General features: G+C 34.4%; 2 protein-coding genes across 2 annotated transcripts; both read left to right on the top strand.

Annotated features, from left to right (window-relative positions):
- Nucleotides 1-997: 997 nt before the first annotated feature.
- LOC133301499 (UDP-rhamnose/UDP-galactose transporter 6) lies at nucleotides 998-6,617 on the top strand. The gene is made up of 6 exons (XM_061501133.1): nucleotides 998-1,137; nucleotides 2,436-2,678; nucleotides 2,812-2,996; nucleotides 3,072-3,272; nucleotides 3,638-3,799; nucleotides 6,096-6,617. Exons 2-6 carry the CDS (start codon nucleotides 2,549-2,551, stop codon nucleotides 6,384-6,386), a joined length of 969 nt encoding a protein of 322 aa, XP_061357117.1. The 5' UTR covers nucleotides 998-1,137; nucleotides 2,436-2,548; the 3' UTR covers nucleotides 6,387-6,617.
- A 1,981-nt stretch (nucleotides 6,618-8,598) lies between these two features.
- LOC133301498 (EID1-like F-box protein 2) lies at nucleotides 8,599-9,357 on the top strand. The gene has a single exon (XM_061501132.1). It carries the CDS (start codon nucleotides 8,599-8,601, stop codon nucleotides 9,355-9,357), a length of 759 nt encoding a protein of 252 aa, XP_061357116.1.
- The last annotated feature ends 11,075 nt before the right edge of the window (nucleotides 9,358-20,432 follow it).

The following is a 20,432-nucleotide window of genomic DNA, read 5'->3' as shown; positions in this document are numbered from 1 at the left end:
TAACTCATCCCAACCTAATTACACCCTTTTGTGATGTCAAATTTAAGTAATAATATATTATAAATTACAATTTTTTATTTTTTTTTATGAAATCCTTTCTACCACAGATAGAAAAAAGAGAGGATATTTAAGTGTTTAGTAAGATGGATGACCATAATTTTGTCAAATGCCCTAATAATAAGCCGTTCCACTAAGCTATCGAGACTAATTTATTAGGCCACGTAACAAAAGAAATAGTCCAATTGATAAGCCCAACCAAACTTAAAACATGAAATTGTGAGAAAATTTTCCCATCCCATGACATTTTGCAAATTTTTTTACAAAAGTATCACACCATTTCCGGGTACTTCCGGGTACTCTTGCCCTATGTTACATGTATAAGTTACGCCTGCGCAAAATATCTCCTGAAACCCCATCCTTTCTTTTCTAACAAATAATCTTCACAAGTATTACACTTCATAATAACATCAAAAAACCAATCTAGAAGAGCGTTTGGTAAAAGATTTTTTTTTAAGATTTTTGAAAAATTGAAAGTTATAATCATATGTACCCACGATTGCTACAAAATTTTTAATTTTTTTCCGAAAAATTGATTTTCTCGAGATTTTATTTTGTGTGTAATTTTTTTTGAAAATATCATCTAGGAATATCATTCAGGGGTGATATTCTAGGATTTCTATAACAAGAAAAAATTTAATACAATTAAACATAGCGTCAATAAAATTAATCCAATATTCCTATAAATATTTTAGTCTACAAAACAATTTTTTGATAATATTATCAAAAAAATTCATTTTTCCATCATATTTCTAGAAATCGTGATTCTTTTGAATAATTTTTTTTTGTCCTAAACGCATCTTAATATTTGTAAGCAGTTCATTCAACATTCTTCTTTTCTCAATTAATTGTCATTGTGACGAAAAAAAAACAGAAACGTACGGTTTAGTTCCTTGTCAACCTTAGCCCGTGCTTAGCTTGGGTGCGTAGCGCGTGCCACTCGTACTACTGAGAAAAAGTAAGAAACTCCAATCTCAAACAAAACTGAAACCTTAAACAGAATCAAAAGCCACTCTTCTTTCTCTTCCTCCATTCTCCAACGCTTCCACCAACATAAGCACAGTGCCACCTTCATTGACGGTAAGCTTCTCCTTCTCTCTCAACCCCCCCTCTTTTCTTTTTTGTTTGAATCTTATTCAAACCCCATCAAAAGGGTCACAAAAAATTGTGATTTTTTTGGTTTTCCTTTCTTGGAATGAATGTTACAAGTTTGCCATTTGAAACTGAAACGAAAGGAAAAAAAAAAAAAAATTGTGCATACGAGGTTGTCCCTACCCTGATCTCCCTTTTTACCACTTGTTTCAATGCTGCCCTTCTGGATCTGAGATCCCTTTCTGGATCTATGGGAAAACTGGACGTGGAAGTTGTTTTAAATTGTGAAATCTTCTTGTGGGGTTCCTTGAATATCGGAGTTTGGAATGGTCTTAGCTGATTTGGCTGCAGCCAAACGTGATCGATGAACACACACACACACACACACACACATATATATATATATTAGCATCCATCACTTAGTAAATCGAAATTAGAATTGGAATTGACATTTTTTTTATTTAAATGGACTGTAATGTCTTCAAATTTTTGTGTATTAAATCTATTGGTTTCTCGCAGATCCGATGCTATTTCTGAATAAGAAAGATTCTTTATAATGGACTCTGAATGTTAAACTATGTCAGAATAGAACATCACGAGGGGTTGAATTGAAAGCCATACTATGTCGACACGTTTTTAAAGATATGGTGTGATTTTGGCAATGAATTGTCCTTCTTGTTATTCTTTTTTATAATCTTTAGTTGGCCAATACATAAGTATAGTTGTTTCTAGGTGGTCAATCATTTGGGTGGTTTTTGTGAATAGTCCCTTGTGCAAAAGAAGGATGCAATTACTGCATATAGATGAGAAAATGGAGCTATGACGTTACCTGAATATCTTGAAGGGATATGCTGTGGGTTATGTAATGTTACCGTTAAACCTTAAAGTAAAATACACAGTTTTTTTAATCTTGACTGTATCTGATGCATAGAACTTCTTTATTTTATTAATGTGACTGAATACTCTTTGTCCTAGTCTGTAGCATTTCTCTTTTTATCTAGGGGTCAACTTTCTACCAAAGTAAGCCTTTCCTCACAACCAGGAGAAATCTAATGGGGTAGATGCTAGATGTTATACATTAATTGTTGCTAATTTCATAAATAAATAATATTACCAGCAGGTTATTGTTAAATATTATGAAATGAATGGCCATTCTTTTGCTTGTCCGCTTCTAACCCTTTTGATGGCCATAAGATGATTTTAGGTTGCAGTTGTTTTGTTGAATTACCGATTGTTTTTTTAATGTATTTTAGATCTGAGAATTTCTTGGCCATCCACTTTTCCAGGCTTCTCTGTTTGCAAGTTTAGTTGAATGGCGTAAGTCATTTGAATGTGGATGGAATGTTATGGAGTTTAGTTAGAAAACACCAGTGGTAAAGTTGTGAGAAGCTTAAAAAACATGGCTCCAGCTAGCAAGGCTGAGAAAAAGGCTGCAGTGGATGCAGCTGCATGGATGTTCAACGTTGTTACTTCTGTTGGAGTTATCATTGTAAACAAAGCTTTGATGGCCACTTATGGCTTCAGTTTTGGTAAATTCCCTTTTCAATTTCTTAATGACATTTCTGTTACTGGTCTACTTTGTCTTTTCCCAGGTGGTATGCATCATGCTTTTATATTAATTTCTTACCTTCTTTTAATACGATTCGTCTATACTGCATGCAGCTACGACATTAACAGGTCTACACTTTCTTACTACAACTTTGATGACAATCATACTTAGGATGCTGGGATACATCCAGGCTTCACATTTACCCTTGCCAGAACTTCTAAAATTTGTTTTATTCGCTAACTTCTCTATTGTTGGAATGAATGTTAGTCTAATGTGGAACTCCGTTGGATTTTATCAAGTGAGTTGGGCTGAGCTTTAGCTATTGGTTCATTGATGTCTTCAGAAGTTATATTCACTTTTTAACCATTGGCAGATTGCAAAGTTAAGTATGATCCCTATATCCTGCCTATTGGAAGTTGTTCTCGACAAGATTCGGTATTCAAGAGATACTAAACTGAGCATATGTGTTGTTCTTTTGGGTGTCGGTGTTTGCACTGTTACTGATGTGAGTGTTAACACAAGAGGATTCATTGCTGCCTTAATAGCAGTATGGAGCACTTCTTTGCAACAATATGTACGTATGACATTCCTCTACATGGCATGAACTGCATATGTTCAAACTTAAATGGCATAGTTAACTCACAAATAGATTTAAGCAAGCACAAACACACACATGCACAACTTTACAGAGGTATGAAAGTAAGACAACAAAATCTAAAACATTTGTCTGAATACAGCTGCTAAACTCAATTAGTAGTCTTACGTATTATGCTTATATTTTCACATGAATGCTTTTTTCTCATCATAGTGTTAGAAAATCTTTTGATATTTCATACTGCTGATTACTCTTATATCTGTTAACTGGTATATCTTAATCTGAATTTTTTTCTTATTAATTTATACCTGGTACTCATGCTTTTTCAAATCTATTATTTGCAGTATGTTCATTTTCTTCAACGAAAGTATTCACTAAGTTCTTTCAACCTATTGGGACATACAGCACCTGCACAGGCTGCATCACTACTGTTATTAGGACCTTTTCTAGATTATTGGTTGACAAACAAAAGAGTTGACAGATATGATTACAACACTGGCTCTTTGGTAAGTACTAGATAATGGAAAAATATGAATGCTATTAAATTAAATATTTAGAGGCTAAATCATTTGTTTTCTCCGTGAAAATGAGTGTACCTGTGTATGTGTGTGTAGATTGACATGGATATGCATATTATAGTGGATGGATTGATGTGTTGGATCAATGTTGATTTGATATTTGACCTGGAAATGTATCCACATGGTTGTGCATATGATGTATAGGGTCTTTGTTGGCAGGCCTGTGTCTATCTCTTTGCACATGATTTATTTAGACATTAGTCATTCCTCAAAAACTAATTTTTCAAAGAGGCCATTTAGATCTAAATTGTTAAGTAAATTTTTGGATGTTGACAGAATTGGTGAGAGAGAGAGAGAAAGAGAGAGTAATTGGAATGAAGTTGTAATTGCTTACTTTCCATGTAGTCAGTTGGCTTTCTTATAGCCGATTACATCTTGTTCTAGCAGATTAAGATAAACTAACTAATTTGAAATGTAACTAACTTATTGAGATAACACCATTTGAAATATAATTAACATAATTTGAAATAATTTAGCTTGGTTTTGGCCTTTTGTTTTACTGAAATAAACTTTCAGTCGTTGTGATGAAACATAAATCTTTTTTAATGGTTTCACTTAGAGTTTTTCTTGGTCTTCCTCTACCTCTCTAATCATTTGGTTATCCTCCATCTAATCTTCTTCTCACATGTCCAAATTAGGTGTGATTCTACCATCTTTTCCTCAATAGGTGCAATTCCTACTTTCCCTCTAATATATTCATTCTAATCTCATCTTTTCTTGTATTACCACTCATCCAAAGCAACATTCCTACTGCATTTGTTGGACCTTTACCGCTCAACATTCAGTGCCATAAAGCATCACTGATCTTGTGAATTTGTGGTAAAGTTTTTCTTTTAGTTGAAGAAGCACCTTTCTATCACAAATAACACATGAAGCATTCCTCCATTTCATTCACACAACTTGGATCATGATTTACATCTCCATCTATATGTGTGATAGATCCTAGATAACTACTGTGTGACATTTTGTATGGTATGATCTCCAATTTTCACCTTCAAGCTATTCCTAGTTCGCGTTTGTGCTAAACTTGCATTGCCTGTACTTTTTTTCTTACTTCTCTGCTTAAACCGAAGCCATGTGATTCTAAAGCTTTCCTGCATAGCTTTAGTTTACCATTTATTCCTTTTCTCAACTCTCCCACTAGAATTATATCATTTGCAAAAGGCATGCATTGAGGCATTAGCTCCTAGATATGTTAAGTAAGAATGGCCAAGCCAAGGGTAATAAGATAAGGGCTTGAAGTTGACCGTTGGTGTAAACTTATAGTTATAGGGAAATCCTCCGTGGTCACACCATGTTTGTACACAGGTTTCAACTCCATACATATACTTGGCCCGAATATAAGTTACATGAACTCCCTTCTTCTCTTGTGCTTTTACACGACTTCTCTTGGTACCCTATTAATTGGCCTTTTCCATGTCATTGAAAATTATGAATAGATCTTTTTGTTTCTTGATACTTTGCCATCAAACCCAGTTAAAAGTATATTTCTATGTTCAGTAACTATTTTTTTTTTTTTGTAATTGAACATGAAGCTTACAGCTCCCCAAATAGGGGGATACGAAACATTGAAATGAAAATTGTAAAGAAAGATCTGACTTAGATGAGGAATTGAATTTTTTTCTTTTTCTTTGTGATCCTACTAAATTTCATCTTCTCTATCAAACATACTCTTTAAGATTGTGGAAAAATCATCTTTCATTCTAAAGTTTTACCCAACTTTTAATTTTTTCTCTCAGTTTTTATTGTGCCAATTTTTGTCTTTAGACTGTTGAATTTGTTTAATTGTTTTTCTTTTCATTATGACCACTTACATAATTGAAGGGAATTTTGCTCCCTGTATATTTTTTAGCATGTTGGGTTTGTGGAAGTTGATAAATATGTTTAACATATATGATATGATTTTCGTAGAAAGATTAATCATTATTTCATCAACTATTTATAAGTTTGAGGAAAAAGAAAACGTTCAACAAAATTTGAGGATTTAATGACAAAAGTGAAACAAAAGTTTGGGGAACAAAATTGAGAACAGAGTGAGAATTGAAGAACCAAATTTAGCTGTGGATTCATAAGCATTTACAGTGCTCAATCAATGTAAAGATAAACATGATAAATCATGAGGACTCATGAAGCACCTTTTGTTACTTTTTGGCTCTGTCTTATGTGGGTTGATATTTTCTTAATACTTTCACTAAGTAACTCTTCATTTTCTTGGTTTTGGCAGACGTTCATAATTATGTCATGCACTATTGCAGTTGGTACCAACCTCAGCCAATTTATTTGCATTGGGAGATTCACTGCTGTTTCTTTTCAAGTACTGGGACATATGAAGACAATACTTGTTTTAATAATGGGGTTCTTTTTCTTTGGGAAGGAGGGTCTCAATCTCCAAGTGGTTTTTGGAATGGTCATAGCTGTAGTTGGAATGATTTGGTATGGTAATGCCTCATCAAAACCTGGTGGAAAGGAACGTAGGAGTCATTCTCTCCCTACCAACAAAACAGAAACACGATAGTATGACATAGCATTCACTGATTTTGGTGTTTTTTTTAAGTGCAATGGTTTTATTTTCAAAAGATGAGCATAAGAAGATAGGTGATTCTAGGGAAAGTGTTTTAAATTATTTGAATGTTAAACCTCATTGGTTCTAATTATTTTTGCAGTCATTATGTAATTCTTAAAAATTTGATTTCTTGTTTTGGATTGTTAGGGCCACTGGATACTCCCTTACATATAGGTGTAGGTTCCCAGCAAAAATTTTTCATCTTTTTCATTATTAGAATAATATTTTTATATTATTTCTTGACTCATTATTTGAAATGTGTACTTTGAAAGTGTGCATTTGAGATTGATTGGGTGATTCATATATGAAGCACATTAAGGCATGTGAAGATATTGTTTAGGATTCTCATCTTTGATAAAGTATGTTATTCAATCCTCAAATAAGAGGAACTGTCTATAGAAATGTGATATTATTGGTAACATTCAATAATCATCTATTTATTTTTATGTTTATGATTCTCAGTTTAGAAATGAAAAACTTTGATGCATGCTAGGGGGAAGGGAAGGGTTATGCAAACTTTGCTGAGATGATGAGAGTATCAACAAAACTATTTTAAACTTTAGATTAAACTTTTATACGTAAGATCAGCTATACCCTGAACGGGTGCTTTTACGTTTAGTTAAAATAATGTATATGAGTCACGATTATTTTAATATATATAAAAAACGGTTAATTAGTCGGGAGAATAAAATTTAAAATAATAGAGAAATATCATTTTTTATCCCTGACAATATTCACGAAGTCTCTTTTGGTCTCTAACAATAAAAGATGCTGATTTTGGTCTTAATTTTACAAAAATAGGGCCATGTTTGTCCTTCCGTTAATTGGCATCCAACGGCCCAACTAACGGAGCACACATGGAACGTTAGTTTGTTGAGTCATCGTTAAGTATGCCAGCGTGGAAGTAATACGGCGTCGTTTTGCACATGCCTTATGTCTTCTTCGAGTTTTGGACAGCTGACCCTAGCATCGAAGGCCCTATTTGATCTTTGACAAATTTATCGAGGCCTTATTTGGTCCTTAACACTAAAAAAAGAAAGTCTGCAAAAATGCTTACCAAGGAGAACCTTTCACATATTTAACAGCCCAAACTCTCTCTAGTCCATAATTCAGTGTGTTTTCAAGCCTGCAAAGTGGAGTCAATTATTTGATCATTCCACTCTGAATTTCATTCCTTTGGTTTTGGTTGATTTCCTCGTTTGAGTTAAGGTTTATTTTTTTTATTTTATTTTTTGAAATTTATCATTTTGTGTGTGAATTCTAGTATTCAGGGGTGGGTTTGGAATTGTGTTAACTTGTTTGTTTTGCATGTTATTTATGGGTGTGTCTCAGCAAAATAGAAATTTTGGGGCTGGTTGAAATGGATTGAGTCATTGAGAAAATGTAGTAGAACTTGATGTTATGTGGTTGGTGATTATGTTGTTTCTGAAGATGTGTTTAGTTATCTTTTGTATGTTGTGGCATTTACTGTTAATCAGAGCTGGGCAACTTCGTGGATGATTTGGGAAAGTTTGAACTCGTAGATGCATGAATATTGAAGATTTGGCTAAGGTTGTATGTCATTGCAATAACTAGGTTCGAAATCAATTGAGGGTCACTTGAATTTCTAACTTAATTTCTAGTTTTTAGGAACTCATGTATGTAAGAGCCTGTTTGGAAGCAACATTTTTAACACGTTAGCAAAATAAATACAAGGTGTTATTTTTTTAATTATAATGAAAACATATTAACCGAAAATGAAAACAAGAAACTGAACTGAATATGCACCTTTCAGTTTCAGTTTGGAGGTAGGAACAATGTTTTATGGATTTGACACTTCTAAGAAATTGAAGTATCAGTACTCTGGCAATCCATCCCATACCAGTGCATTGGAAGGATAAGAGAATTCTTGTTTTCTTTTCTTGAACTATCTTTTGAGTACTGTAGAAAGCAACCTGTTTAGGTGGATTTTTTATAAAATTAATTGTTTCTGATGTATTATCATAAAATTGTTATTTGCATAGTTCAGTACTGGTTTCATCAGTTTTTTTTTCCTGATTACCGTGAAGTATTTAACTGTGAAATTACATGTTTAGGTTTTGTCAACTTTATGAACACCCTAAAGTTTGCAGATAAAGATTTGTTATAAACTGATAAAAAAATTTAGTTTTGGTAAGTGAAGAAAATGATTCTCACGAAGCAGTACCGATGCATACACTCAGCTAGCTGTCAATGTACTAAAGGGCATTTGAGTGAAGATGTGATATTCTTAGTATTTCATAATTTGAATTGGAATCCCAAACTAATTGCTACTCTGTCATGTGTTCGCAAATTGATTGATGATCTTGCCAAGCGAGTTCTATGGAAAGAGTTTTGTCAAACAAGAGCTCCTAAGATGTTGCATGATCTGCAATCTAGTGGGAGCCACATTGTTGATGGGAATTGGAGGGCCCTGGGGAAGTTGCTTATATACTGTTCAGGATGCAATAAAGGTGGCTTGTTCAATAGCATTCATATCCCTAGTCACTTTGTTTATCAAACTCGATTTTCTAGAACATCAGGAAAGAGCTTTCTTTTGCCACAATGCAGAACTGATGTTTTATATGTGTTTGATCCTTGTGAGCATCTTGACCAAGGTGAAGAGGGAGATGTAGGATTCTTCCGTGGAGATTTTAAGTCATTTGCAACCTCAAAGGTCAGGAAGATGCTTATTAGTAAAGGTGCCAAGCTCCATCCAATCGAAGTCTGCCCTTATTGTAAGGCAAAGTTGTGGAGCATGTTGCAGGCCAAAATGATCCCTCAAAGTGGTAGTTGCAGGTTGGGTTCTTATGAACATTGTATTGAGTATTTTGTGTGCCTCAATGGTCACATGCTTGGGATATGTACCTTATTACCATTGTCTGTATTGAGCATCTTGAGTATTTTAGTGTTAAGGACCAAATAGGGCCTCGATAAATTTGTCAGGGACCAAATAGGGCCTTCAATGGTAAGGTTAGCTGTCCAAAACTCCAAGAAGATATAAGGCATGTAGAAAAGGCGTCGTATTATATAACACCTCACATTTATAAATCATGTATTAATATATTAAATGAGGATTAAAGGGAAGGATTAGTGAAAATCCTAGAAATTAGGCTAAAATACAAAGAAAGGGTAAAACGGTAAATAGCCCAACACACAACCCTAGGAAGGTAAAATTGAATAGAAGGTCTCAAATGATGGAATTAACTAGGGGTGTCAAAACGGGTCGACACGACACGAATTCGACACGACACGAATACATCAACACTAACACGACACAAATTTTTATTCGTGTCGAAATCTTCAACACTGACACGACACGAATTTTTTGCGGGTTGACACGACACGACACGAATAACACGCAAAATAAGGGTCAAAATGGTAATTGACAAAAAAAATTTAAAAAAATGGATCGATATTAAAAAAATTAAAAAAATAATAATAAAAAATTAAAAATAAAATAATTTTAAAAAAATACGGGTCGACACGAACACGAATACATCAACACTAACACGGCACGAATTTTTTACGTGTCATTTTTCCCAACACGAACACGACACGAATTTTTTTGCGGGTCAACCCGAACACGAATTTTCGTGTCGTGTCGCGGGTCGACCCGCGTGTCAAAACCTATATTGACACCCCTAGAATTAACCCTGGGAATGGATTCAGAACGAAAAATTGAGTGGTTACGCAAGTTTCAGAAAATTCAGTGAATAGTGTTTTTACCAGGTAAAATTACCGCGGTATAGTTGCACCGTAAAACATGCCGATTGAGTTTTGAGCTCTAGGTTTTGAATACAAGTTATAAATGGTTTATAGAACTTGGAAATATGATTTCTGATGAAATTTGACGGAAATTAGTAAGTTTGGGGAAGCGTGCCTACAGCGCGCGTAACAGCTTAAAACTACATTTTCTCCGAACGACCAAAAAACTCAGGATTCATCTGATCAAGGGTAATTAAAGAACAATGGTTAATGTTAAAAATTAGAGTTTCTAAATAGGTTATGAATTTTCGGACGTTTAGTGGATTAAGCGAGGGTTTTAAATTAATTTGAAACGCGTGAGGTGGCGGTGGGGCCATCCCACTTAAGTGATAAGATGACAACTTGGCAAAAGGACACTATTCATCATCTCTCTCTCCCCCCTCCCTTGGTGAAACCCGCCCTCCCCTCCCAAAGACCCCATTTTCATTCAAATCTTCCTCCTCCTCTAACTCACATTATACTTCATCAAATCAAGTAAACTTGGACTTGAAATTTGTTGGAAACCACCTCCTAAACACATTGGTGGCACCCTTGAGCCTTGAAAACCATTAGATTTTGAGAAAACCCTCCCCAAAAGCCGTGGCCCTTTTGTGTAGATTTGTGTTCATGGAGTTGTTTGGAGCTCCAATGATTTAGTATGATGTGGAGGAGCCCTCTACCAACCTTTTGAGTAAGTTTCCTCACATTTTAATGGTTTGATTCATGGATTTAGTTTCATGAACCCTAAGCTTGTTTTGGTTGATTTGTGTTGTTAGAGAGCTCAAATGGAAAATGTGTATTAGATGATTATGTCTTAGAATGATGTGTTAGAGCTATAAATGCAATAAAAATTATTGGTGAAAATGTTATCATAACTTAGGAAAATTTGGATGATGCCATGACTTTGTGTTTTGGATTGTTGTTAGGATTGTGTAATTGGATTGTTGTAGGGTTGTATGATATAATAATAGGATTGTATGAGGTGAGGAATAGTTGATTTGAAGTGAATCACCCTTGGTGAGGAGGGCCTTGGTACAATTCGGCCATTATGGAAAGAATGAGGATTGAATGTTGTGAAAATTATTTGGATGATGTGTTGTTTGTTAAATGGTAATTAGTAGGGTTGTGTGATGGTTGGAAGGTTGGAAAAATATTGGATAGTGTGAAATTGTGGAATTGGACCTAGAGCAAACTATTAGGCAAAATAATGTTTGAATGATGTAGATTGCAAATTGGCACCTAAAATGGTATTTTGGTAACCTAAGAGTGCTTACGAAAATAAGAAAGAAAATAAAGAAAAATATTTTGCAAAATAACACTCATTTGGCCGAACCTACCATGGTGTAGGGGAAGAATTTGACGTTTTTGGATTTTGATAGATTCACCGTATATTAATGGTGCATATATGATCCATGTAGGTTGCCGTACGTGGATTGGAACCCCGAACCGTGAGCTCGGAGGGTTGCCCTTGGTCCCGGACCAAAGGGATTGTGATGAGTATTTTAAATCATGCATTTGTGCTTGAGAATTGGCATGAAATTGTTGAATGGGAGTTGATTGGAAATGTCCTCTGTGTAGGCATTTCTGTTGTGTAACGAGCTTGGAATATATATTGCATTGGAGCTACGTGGAGAGGATTATATAGGTAACCTCTTGGTACTGGGGCTTGATCCCCTTGTGTGTTCCATCATGCCCGTTGAGGGTGATGGTAGGAAGTGTATGTAAGTAATATAGGATAACATGTTCATGCATATAGTATGTGTGTTGGTACATAGGATGTACCGTGTCTCTGGCCAGTAGACGTGTTGCCTTCGGGCGTTACGGACTTCCGCTGGATAGGTCTCCGAGAGGGAGTTCCAGTTGACTTGGGGTCGTGGTGTGTGATCTGGATAGGAGCACACTAGGAAGTCTCGAGTGGTATTGGATGGAGGGTGCCTTGGTTTGATGTTCTGGGAACACGCCTTGGTTGAGACCCGTAGGCTTATATGCCGAGGTCAATAGGCTGGACGTTGCGTGGTTTTGGCATTGACCATTCCAGCTTCGTCGTATTTTGTATCCCTATGCTCCCCTATTTTACTAAATCCTTTGCTTTATCCCGTTTTACAGATGTTATGTTATGTTATTTATATGCATCGAAGTGAGCCATTGGGCGGAGTATTCTCCAGAACCTCTGGGTTACTGAGATATATTCGTATATCTCACCCCGCTTTGGGGACTTTATTTCAGGAGGTAGCAGTGGTGCAGGAGCGGTGGGCAAGAAGCCCATGGGATGACTGAGACATAGGATTATTTATTTTGCATTTTGGTGGCCATTGGGCCTAGCTAGACTTAGGGTATGAAAATTGCATATGGATGTAGGAGGAGATTTATTGTCATATTTGTTCATGCCGTTTTTGCCTAAGTCTAGTTACATTTGGATTATGTCATTTGAGGTTTCTTTATCATGTTTATTTTGGAGTATTTATCATGTATTATTTGAAGGTTAAGGTTTGTAATTGTAACATGCCATTGAAAGCCTTGTAATTTGTACATGAACTGATGTAACCATGAAGCATATGTAATATGATGAAAGGGCCATAGGCCTATTCTAGGATTATGACTATGTGTATGTTTAGAAAATGCATGCAAATGGACCTAGATGATTGAAACATGTTAAGTGTTAACAAAGTAAGCGATGTGATATGAATTGAGTAATTTAATATAGACTGTGATGGGTTGTAAGAGCCTCAAGACATTGTTGGTCCTTGTGTGTGCCACCCAATGATTATTAGGTACATTTTGAGGTCATAGATCACTTGTGCAAACTTGGGGATTATTGGAAAAACAAAGGAAACTCTGGCAAACTTTGAGAGAGCATATCTCCCTCCACAAAGGTCCGATAGGGACTTGCCATACGCCATTTTGAAGCTTGAGATGTCCTCTATCTCGTGTTATAATTCGAGGAAATTCTGGGTTTCGAGTCGGCCTGTAGGAGGCAGAGAACACGGACTATTCAGTGGGCTACTGCACATTGGACAGTTCTGAACCGAGTTTGGGAAATTTATTCCCGCTTCGTTTCTTGGTCAAATTAGGTGTATGATATATCAAATTGAAGCTTTAGGTGTCTAGTTGTTTTTATAAAACTGTGAGACGAATTGGTTGAGTTGATTTTCTGCAGTAATTGATTGAGTGAAGGATATTTGGAGCTGTTTTGGGGTTGGCTGGTAGATTTACTTGTCCAACTTCAAACGGCGATATCCGGAGCAAACAATAATTTTATGACTCGTGTGATAGCTTCCTAGAAATTTAATTGAGTCTAGAATAACATACTAAAAGATGGGAGACTTGTCGTATGCGGTTTGTCCGCAGAAAATTTAAGAGCGAACCATGTCCGGATAGGTAGAAAACGTAAAAGTGAGATTTTGGCTAAGTGGGTTTATGGGAACCCCTTAGTGAATTGAGAGATGTAAAATAAGTTATAAAAGTAGTTTAAATAATTATTCCGCAAAGAGTTTACAGTTACGGTCACAGCTTTTATTTATTACGCTTTTATTGTTTTAAATGCTCGTGTAATAAACAGAAAAAGTTTACTCTCATTTTTATAAATAAACTGATATGATTGTAACTGCGCTTAATATCATAATTAATGTTAACAATACCGGTGTACAACGGGCTGTTACATTTTATGGTATCAGAGCAGTTTTGTAAGGGAACTCTGATAATGTATAACTGTATTTTGTGTTGCATAGCTATCTGTGAACTGTTTATGATTAATGTATATGTGATTCCTCAGTGTGAGTCTGATCAACTCATTCCTTTGTGTTACATATACAGATATCATGAGTAGGGCACGAGGTCGCCGTGGAACTCGAGGTGCAGGTCGTCTAGCAGCACCAGATCCTATTACTGCAGTTCTAAATGCTCTGCAGGAAGAGACTGCTGCCAATAGAACAATGGCCGAGAACCTGATGAAAAATAATCAAGATATCATGCATGCCTTCATGAATGAGATAAGGGCAGATAGGACTCGGCACAGGAGGGATGATTCTCCTCCGTAAAGGTCCGATAGGGACATGCCATACGCCATTTTGAAGCTTGAGATGTCCCCTATCTCGTGTTAAAATTGGAGGAAATTCTGGGTTGCGCGTCGTCCTGTAGGAAGCAAAGAACACGGACTGTTCAGTGGGCTACTGCACATTGAACAGTTCTGGACCGAGTTTGGGAAATTTATTCCCGCTTCGTTTCTTAGTCAAATTAGGTGTATGATATATCAAATTGAAGCTTTAGGTGTCTAGTTGTTTTTATAAAACAGTGAGAGGAATTGGTTGAGTTGATTTTCTGCAGTAATTGATTGAGTGAAGGATATTTGGAGTTGTTTTGGGGTTAGCTGGCAGATTTGCTTGTCCAACTTCAAACGGCGATATCCGGAGCAAACGAGAACTTTATGACTCGTGTGATAGCTTCCTAGAAATTTAATTGAGTCTAGAATAACATACTAAAAGATGGGAGACTTGTCGTATGCGGTTTGTCCGCAGAAAATTTAAGAGCGAACCATGTCAGGATAGGTAGAAAACGTAAAAGTTAGATTTTGGCTAAGTGGGTTTGTGGGAACCCCTTAGTGACTTGAGAGATGTAAAATAAGTTATAAAAGTAGTTTAAATAATTATTCCGCAAAGTGTTTACAGTTACGGTCACAACTTTTATTTATTACGCTTTTATTGTTTTAAATGCTCGCGTAATAAACGGAAAAAGTTTACTCGCATTTTTATAAATGAATTGATGTGATTGTAACTGCGCTTAATATCATAATTAATGTTAATAATACCGGTGTACAACGGGCTGTTACATATTACTTCCACACTGACATACTTAACGGTGACTCAGCAAACTAACGTTCCACGTGTGCTCCGTTAGTTGGGCCGTTGGATGCCACGTAACGGAAGGACAAACGTGGCCCTATTTGTGTAAAATTAAGGACCAAAATGAGTCTTTTTTATTGTTGGGGACCAAAAGGGGCTTTTTTAAAAATTGTCAGAAAAAAAAGGGTATTTACTCAAAATAATGTTACCACCTAGCACATTGTTCAGTTTTGTCGTCCTTCTCAAAGTAGGTAATTAAGAAATCTGTAGAGAGATAATAATAATAATAATAATAATAATAATAATAATAAAGAATTAGTGTTTTTTATGTTGTAGAAGATAATTCTTTCTTTTATACATACATAAAAATGTGTGGGGTTTATATTAAGAGAAAAGAGAAAAAAAGAAAGTATGAGTTTCACAAACTTTTATATATGTATAGGAGATAAAATTATTTCTTATAATATGAGAAATACTAATTGCTAATAATAATACATGTCATTTTTTTGGAGAATAAAATAGGAAAGTAACATAATCTCAAGTAAATATACTATTTAATTTAATAGATTAGAGATGATTAATTAAATCACATATTGACTGTACCAACTTAGATTTCTTGTAACAAATGTTCGATAAACTGATGAGTTTGTTATGGTTCGGGATTCAATTTTTAATCATTATCTCAAACATTATCATCTAATTATGCTGATATATATCGCAAGAGTGATTGATTATCGAGCATATTTTTTATTTCAAAGATGTTCAAGTAGAGCTGCTAGCGGAAACGTTGGGGCTCCAATTTGCATGAGAATTTGGTATTCAAAAGCTTCTTTATCAAGAAGGAAATGCTAGTAATGTTTACCATGACAATAATTTGGGACTAGAATTTGTATAATAACTCCATTGTTAGATATACAAGTTTATTTTTAACGCATGCATATCTTGTTTTAAATGTGGGTAAAAACCAGGAAATTGTATTAGGGTGGCTGCCTATTTAACACATTATGATAAGAATTATATATTCACCCACATTTATTGTTTCATTATTGAACATGAATTTGTAGTTGGATTAAAGTTTTATTTTGTGGAAAAATTACATGATAGATGATGGGTTATAAAAAAATTAATAAATATGAAAATTCTTTTAATAATGTAATATCAAAGACTTTCTGCTAAAAAAAAAAAATCATAAGGAAGAACTAGATGGAACTTCAAGAAGCTAGTTACAGAGTTCAGATATAGGAGAAAGGAATTGGATAAGGGTCCTATATGCAGTTCTAAAAGAACTGCACGAAGAGTGCTCAAAAAAATAAAATAAAAAATCACAAGGAAGAACTAGATGGAACTTCAAGAAGCTAGTTACAGATTTCAGATACAGGTGAAAGGAATTGGATAAGAGTCTTATATGCAGTTCTAAAGGTAAAAGAACTCGCTAAGTGAGGTTAGATACTAGTATTCCACTAGAGTCAGAGAAGACCTTTCAATTTCTTTGAGAATTTTCAAAAGAGATTATATATTACCCACCAACAAAATTCTCACATCAATCAGTGGAGTTTGAACCCATACGCTTCTGAGTTATGGATCAAACCCTTAGTTAATGTGCCTAAACCCACGCCATTATAAAATATGGACCACATCCTTAACTAATTGTACCGATATGCAATTCTTTTAAACTATACATGACCGTCATAAAAAAGGAATCACATGAAAATGAGTATGTGTTATAATAAAGTATTAAATAACAAATGATAGTGAGTTTTAACTCAAAAAAAGTTTAATATCTTATAAACATTAAAATTATTCACTACTAAATTCATTTAGTAATGATCAGGAAGATTTTAAGAAATTATAAAGGGAAAAGTGTGTGTCGTTTTAAAGGATGTAAAATTATATATATATATATATTTTTTTTTGGATATTAAAGTTATGTTATTTTAAGAGAGAGAAAGAAATAGATAAAGGGGGAGAGAGAGTTGACAAAATAAAATAAAATTGTGGGTCCCACCTCTTTGTGAGAGTGAAAGGATATAAGTTGTGTTATCTTAAAGGATAAACATTTTTCTCAATTATAAATTATTCATAAAAATATATAATAAAGGGAATAGATATATTGACAAAGTAAATAGTTTACAAATGTTTACAAACAATTAATAACCATTAGATTAATTGTTTCGTCGACGGTTCTGATTTAATTTCTCCATTTCACAAGTAGCTTCCATTTCACGTCTAACGTCTACCACACTTTCCTTTCCCGCTCTCTTACCCTCTCCGCTCAAGCCTCCGGTAGATTGTCGTCTGCGTCCACGTCACTCCATCGCGACCATCTGCCATCGCCGTCTCAGCCCTCTGTTTGTGACCCACCATCGTTGCGCCAGCCCTTGTGCTCTTTTACTGCCGGAGGCTGACCTTGCTGTTGGCGTTTCCCACCTGCGCGTGGAATGATATATTGAGTCGACCTTGTTGCCGCCATTACCGGACCTGTGAGTGAGGCAATTTGATTGGAGTTTTCATCTGTTAACGTGGGTGATTCGTCATTTTTTTTCTCCTTTGATTTTTTTTCTTTTTTTGGGGTTTATTCTTTTTAAGTTTCGATTGTTGAAGACTACCAAATATAATGAAAACTCTTAACAAGTAGTCTAGCATTTACATGATTTGATAGTCGACCAATTATTTCGTTTGTGTCTTAACAGAATGGATGCCATTAAACCTTAAAACGGTGAAGTCTTGTTTATTTCAATTACTTTTATCAACTTCAAGTTAATCAAACACTAGAGTCTGTACTTCAATAATCATAAGTCTCTTGTTCATTTTTTTTCTAAGATATAATTGTTGTTTAATTTTCATAGAACACAAATTTTTGTTTTTGTTGTTTCGATTGTTGGTAATGATTGTTGAAGCTGTAATTCTTTTTAAGGTAATCAAATACTAGAGTCTGTAATTCTTTTTAAGTTTCAATTGTTGAAGCTGTTTCAAATTTAATAGGAATTTTTTGAAATGTGTTGAAGTTATTATACTTATCTTTCATTTTTTTGTGTAAATTTTTAAATGGGTTGTGGTATTGGGGCTGAATCTGGAAAATGAATTGGAATTTGCCCTTGAGTTGACTGTTAGGGATGCAAAAGATAAGAGATTTTAGAACACCGAATTTTGTGAACTGATGCAAGTTGACAAATGAGAAATCTCAACTTGCTTAAATCTATAATGACCAATGATATTTAATGCTAGCCTTTTCTGTTTGATTATATGACAAGAGGTTGGGATAACTGGAGTCCAAGGTTCAAGTTTTGACAAGTTTAGAGTAATTTTCTCTTTACATGGACTTAAAAATATAGAAAATATATGTTGCTCTGTGATATCTTATGGGTTCAGTATTAGGTTTTGAATCCTGATGTGAACTTCACGGATTGGTGTGTGTATATTTGGATTTGACTGCTACAAGAATTTCAATAATTTAGTCTAATTTCAAATGCTTAGACCTTATAGTCTTGAGATTTCATTTAATTTTGTTTGTAAGAATTCTCTGAATTGAATTCATTGACTCCTCCACATTTTATATCTCTTACCCATAATCTCATGAAGTATTTCTTATACATGTTTTCCCTCTTTTTGCTGGTCTTTTAGATTTGAAGCTGAAGAATGGACTTCTTTACTAGAGACATAAATGAACTCTATGCTTAAATATCCATTCAAAGAAAGTGCAGGCTGAGCTTCCCAAATCCCAATTCAATCATTGATGTAAGGGCAGCAACTATTAGTATATCATCATTTGGATTTGGCGGATTCAGTTTTGATTCATTATTTGATAAGTGGAACAACCAGAAAAGATAGCCCAAATCATCAAAAAAGAACATTCTTCACAGGTATATATTACATTAAGTATATTATTCTGGCCATGACCAAATCATTTTTCGTTACAAGATTTTCTGCTAAAGGTTTTAAAATTATAAATAATATGTTTGGGCCTACTAGATTTTTCATCATTTTATTTATTATAAGGAAAGAGAAATTAACAAGTCTTTGTGTAGTTGGAGAGAATCACTAAGATATTTATTTTTAAACATTGTAAAACAGAACAACTTCCAATCATGATGTGGATTACTTTTTCAATCTCCCTGATGTGTATTTAATTTAATTGATATTCAGGATAGTTAATCAAAGCATGAGGCAAAAGGCAATGAGTGGCTGCAAAGAATGACCCAATTGCAAAGTCATAACGCGCAGTTAGCAAAATCCTTCCACTTGTTGCAAAGGCTATTCAACCTCCTCCAGGCATGAAATGCAAGTGTCCACCAACAATATGGAGACAATATACTAAGAAATTTTCACCATCATGTTTTGCTGCTATCTATGCAGCTGTTCCATTCATAGCAATGTTAAGGAAGACTGTCTTAATGCCTAAAACAGCTATGGCAATTTTATTTTTTTTGATAAACAGCTATGGCATTTACTATTGCAGCAGTAGTGTCAGATTCTTCACAATGACTTTGGTTATCTGGAATTTTGTTATTTGTAATCACAATGATTTTAGCTATCAATTTATTGATTTGTTGGATTTAGGAATTCTTTTCCTTTGGGAAGATTTTGATATCTGTCAAATTCTGAAATATTATTATTAAAATTTTATTTAATTAACTTACATGACCAAAAAAACTAATGTATTACAAAAAATTTAAAATTAGTACATATTTTTAAAATGAATTTAAGAAAGCTTAAAAAGCTAATTAATTAAAATAATTATCAATACTAGTTTCATACAATTGCAGACTAACTCATGACTAGTTTCATGAAATGTCTCGTAATTTTATGTAACAGACATCAGTACTGAATCAAGTCACTAAGTTTTGCATTTATGAGAGTGAAATAGGTTCCTTTTCTTTAGGTTTTTGTCATAAATTAGAAAGAAGGTAATGAAAGTAAGCTTGATTCTGCAGCAGAAATTAAACACAAGAAAGCTTCAGCAGTAGACACATCATCCACCTTCCTTAATGATAATTCAATATCTACTATACCTTTTTAGTTTCAATTATATTCAAGCTGATTTCTCAAACAATTTACAAGACTTCACCATCAATTGAAAATCAAGCTCATTATTTAAAATATTTAAAATCAATTCTGCAGAGACTTCCCTCTCTATAACAAGGAAAAATAATAATAAAATGCCTTTACATAACATCAACAATGTCATCCTTAGCTTATCTCTTTGGGAAAATAGAATTCCAAAACCATGTCAAAGTTGTCATTGCAAGCTTAAAATATAACCCACAATATAAACAGTTGTGTTGAACCTAAACACACTGCATATACAACAAGTTAGAAACTAGCTACTACAGTGCCAGTGGCTCGATGGCAGTTTAGGACATTAGCTTAACACATCACTTGTGGCTTGATAATATGTTGTAGAAAATTAACGCAAGCT

Source organism: Gastrolobium bilobum, unplaced genomic scaffold (assembly GCF_033153095.1).
Source record: "Gastrolobium bilobum isolate Gb01-03AN ecotype WA unplaced genomic scaffold, APGP_CSIRO_Gbil_v1 utg2327, whole genome shotgun sequence".
Lineage (NCBI taxonomy): Eukaryota > Viridiplantae > Streptophyta > Magnoliopsida > Fabales > Fabaceae > Gastrolobium > Gastrolobium bilobum.
The sequence above is the reverse complement of the archived record's forward strand: the minus strand, read 5'-3'. Positions and strand labels throughout refer to the sequence as shown.

What these genes read in the sequence shown, in the direction of transcription:
- LOC133301499 (XM_061501133.1), top strand. Translation starts at nt 2,549, where the DNA reads ATGGCTCCAGCTAGCAAGGCTGAGAAAAAGGCTGCAGTGGATGCAGCT. An exon ending in ACTCCGTTGGATTTTATCAA is followed by an intron (nt 2,997 to 3,071) that starts GTGAGTTGGGCT and finishes AACCATTGGCAG; the next exon opens with ATTGCAAAGTTAAGTATGAT. An exon ending in GCACTTCTTTGCAACAATAT is followed by an intron (nt 3,273 to 3,637) that starts GTACGTATGACA and finishes TATTATTTGCAG; the next exon opens with TATGTTCATTTTCTTCAACG.
- LOC133301498 (XM_061501132.1), top strand. Translation starts at nt 8,599, where the DNA reads ATGATTCTCACGAAGCAGTACCGATGCATACACTCAGCTAGCTGTCAA.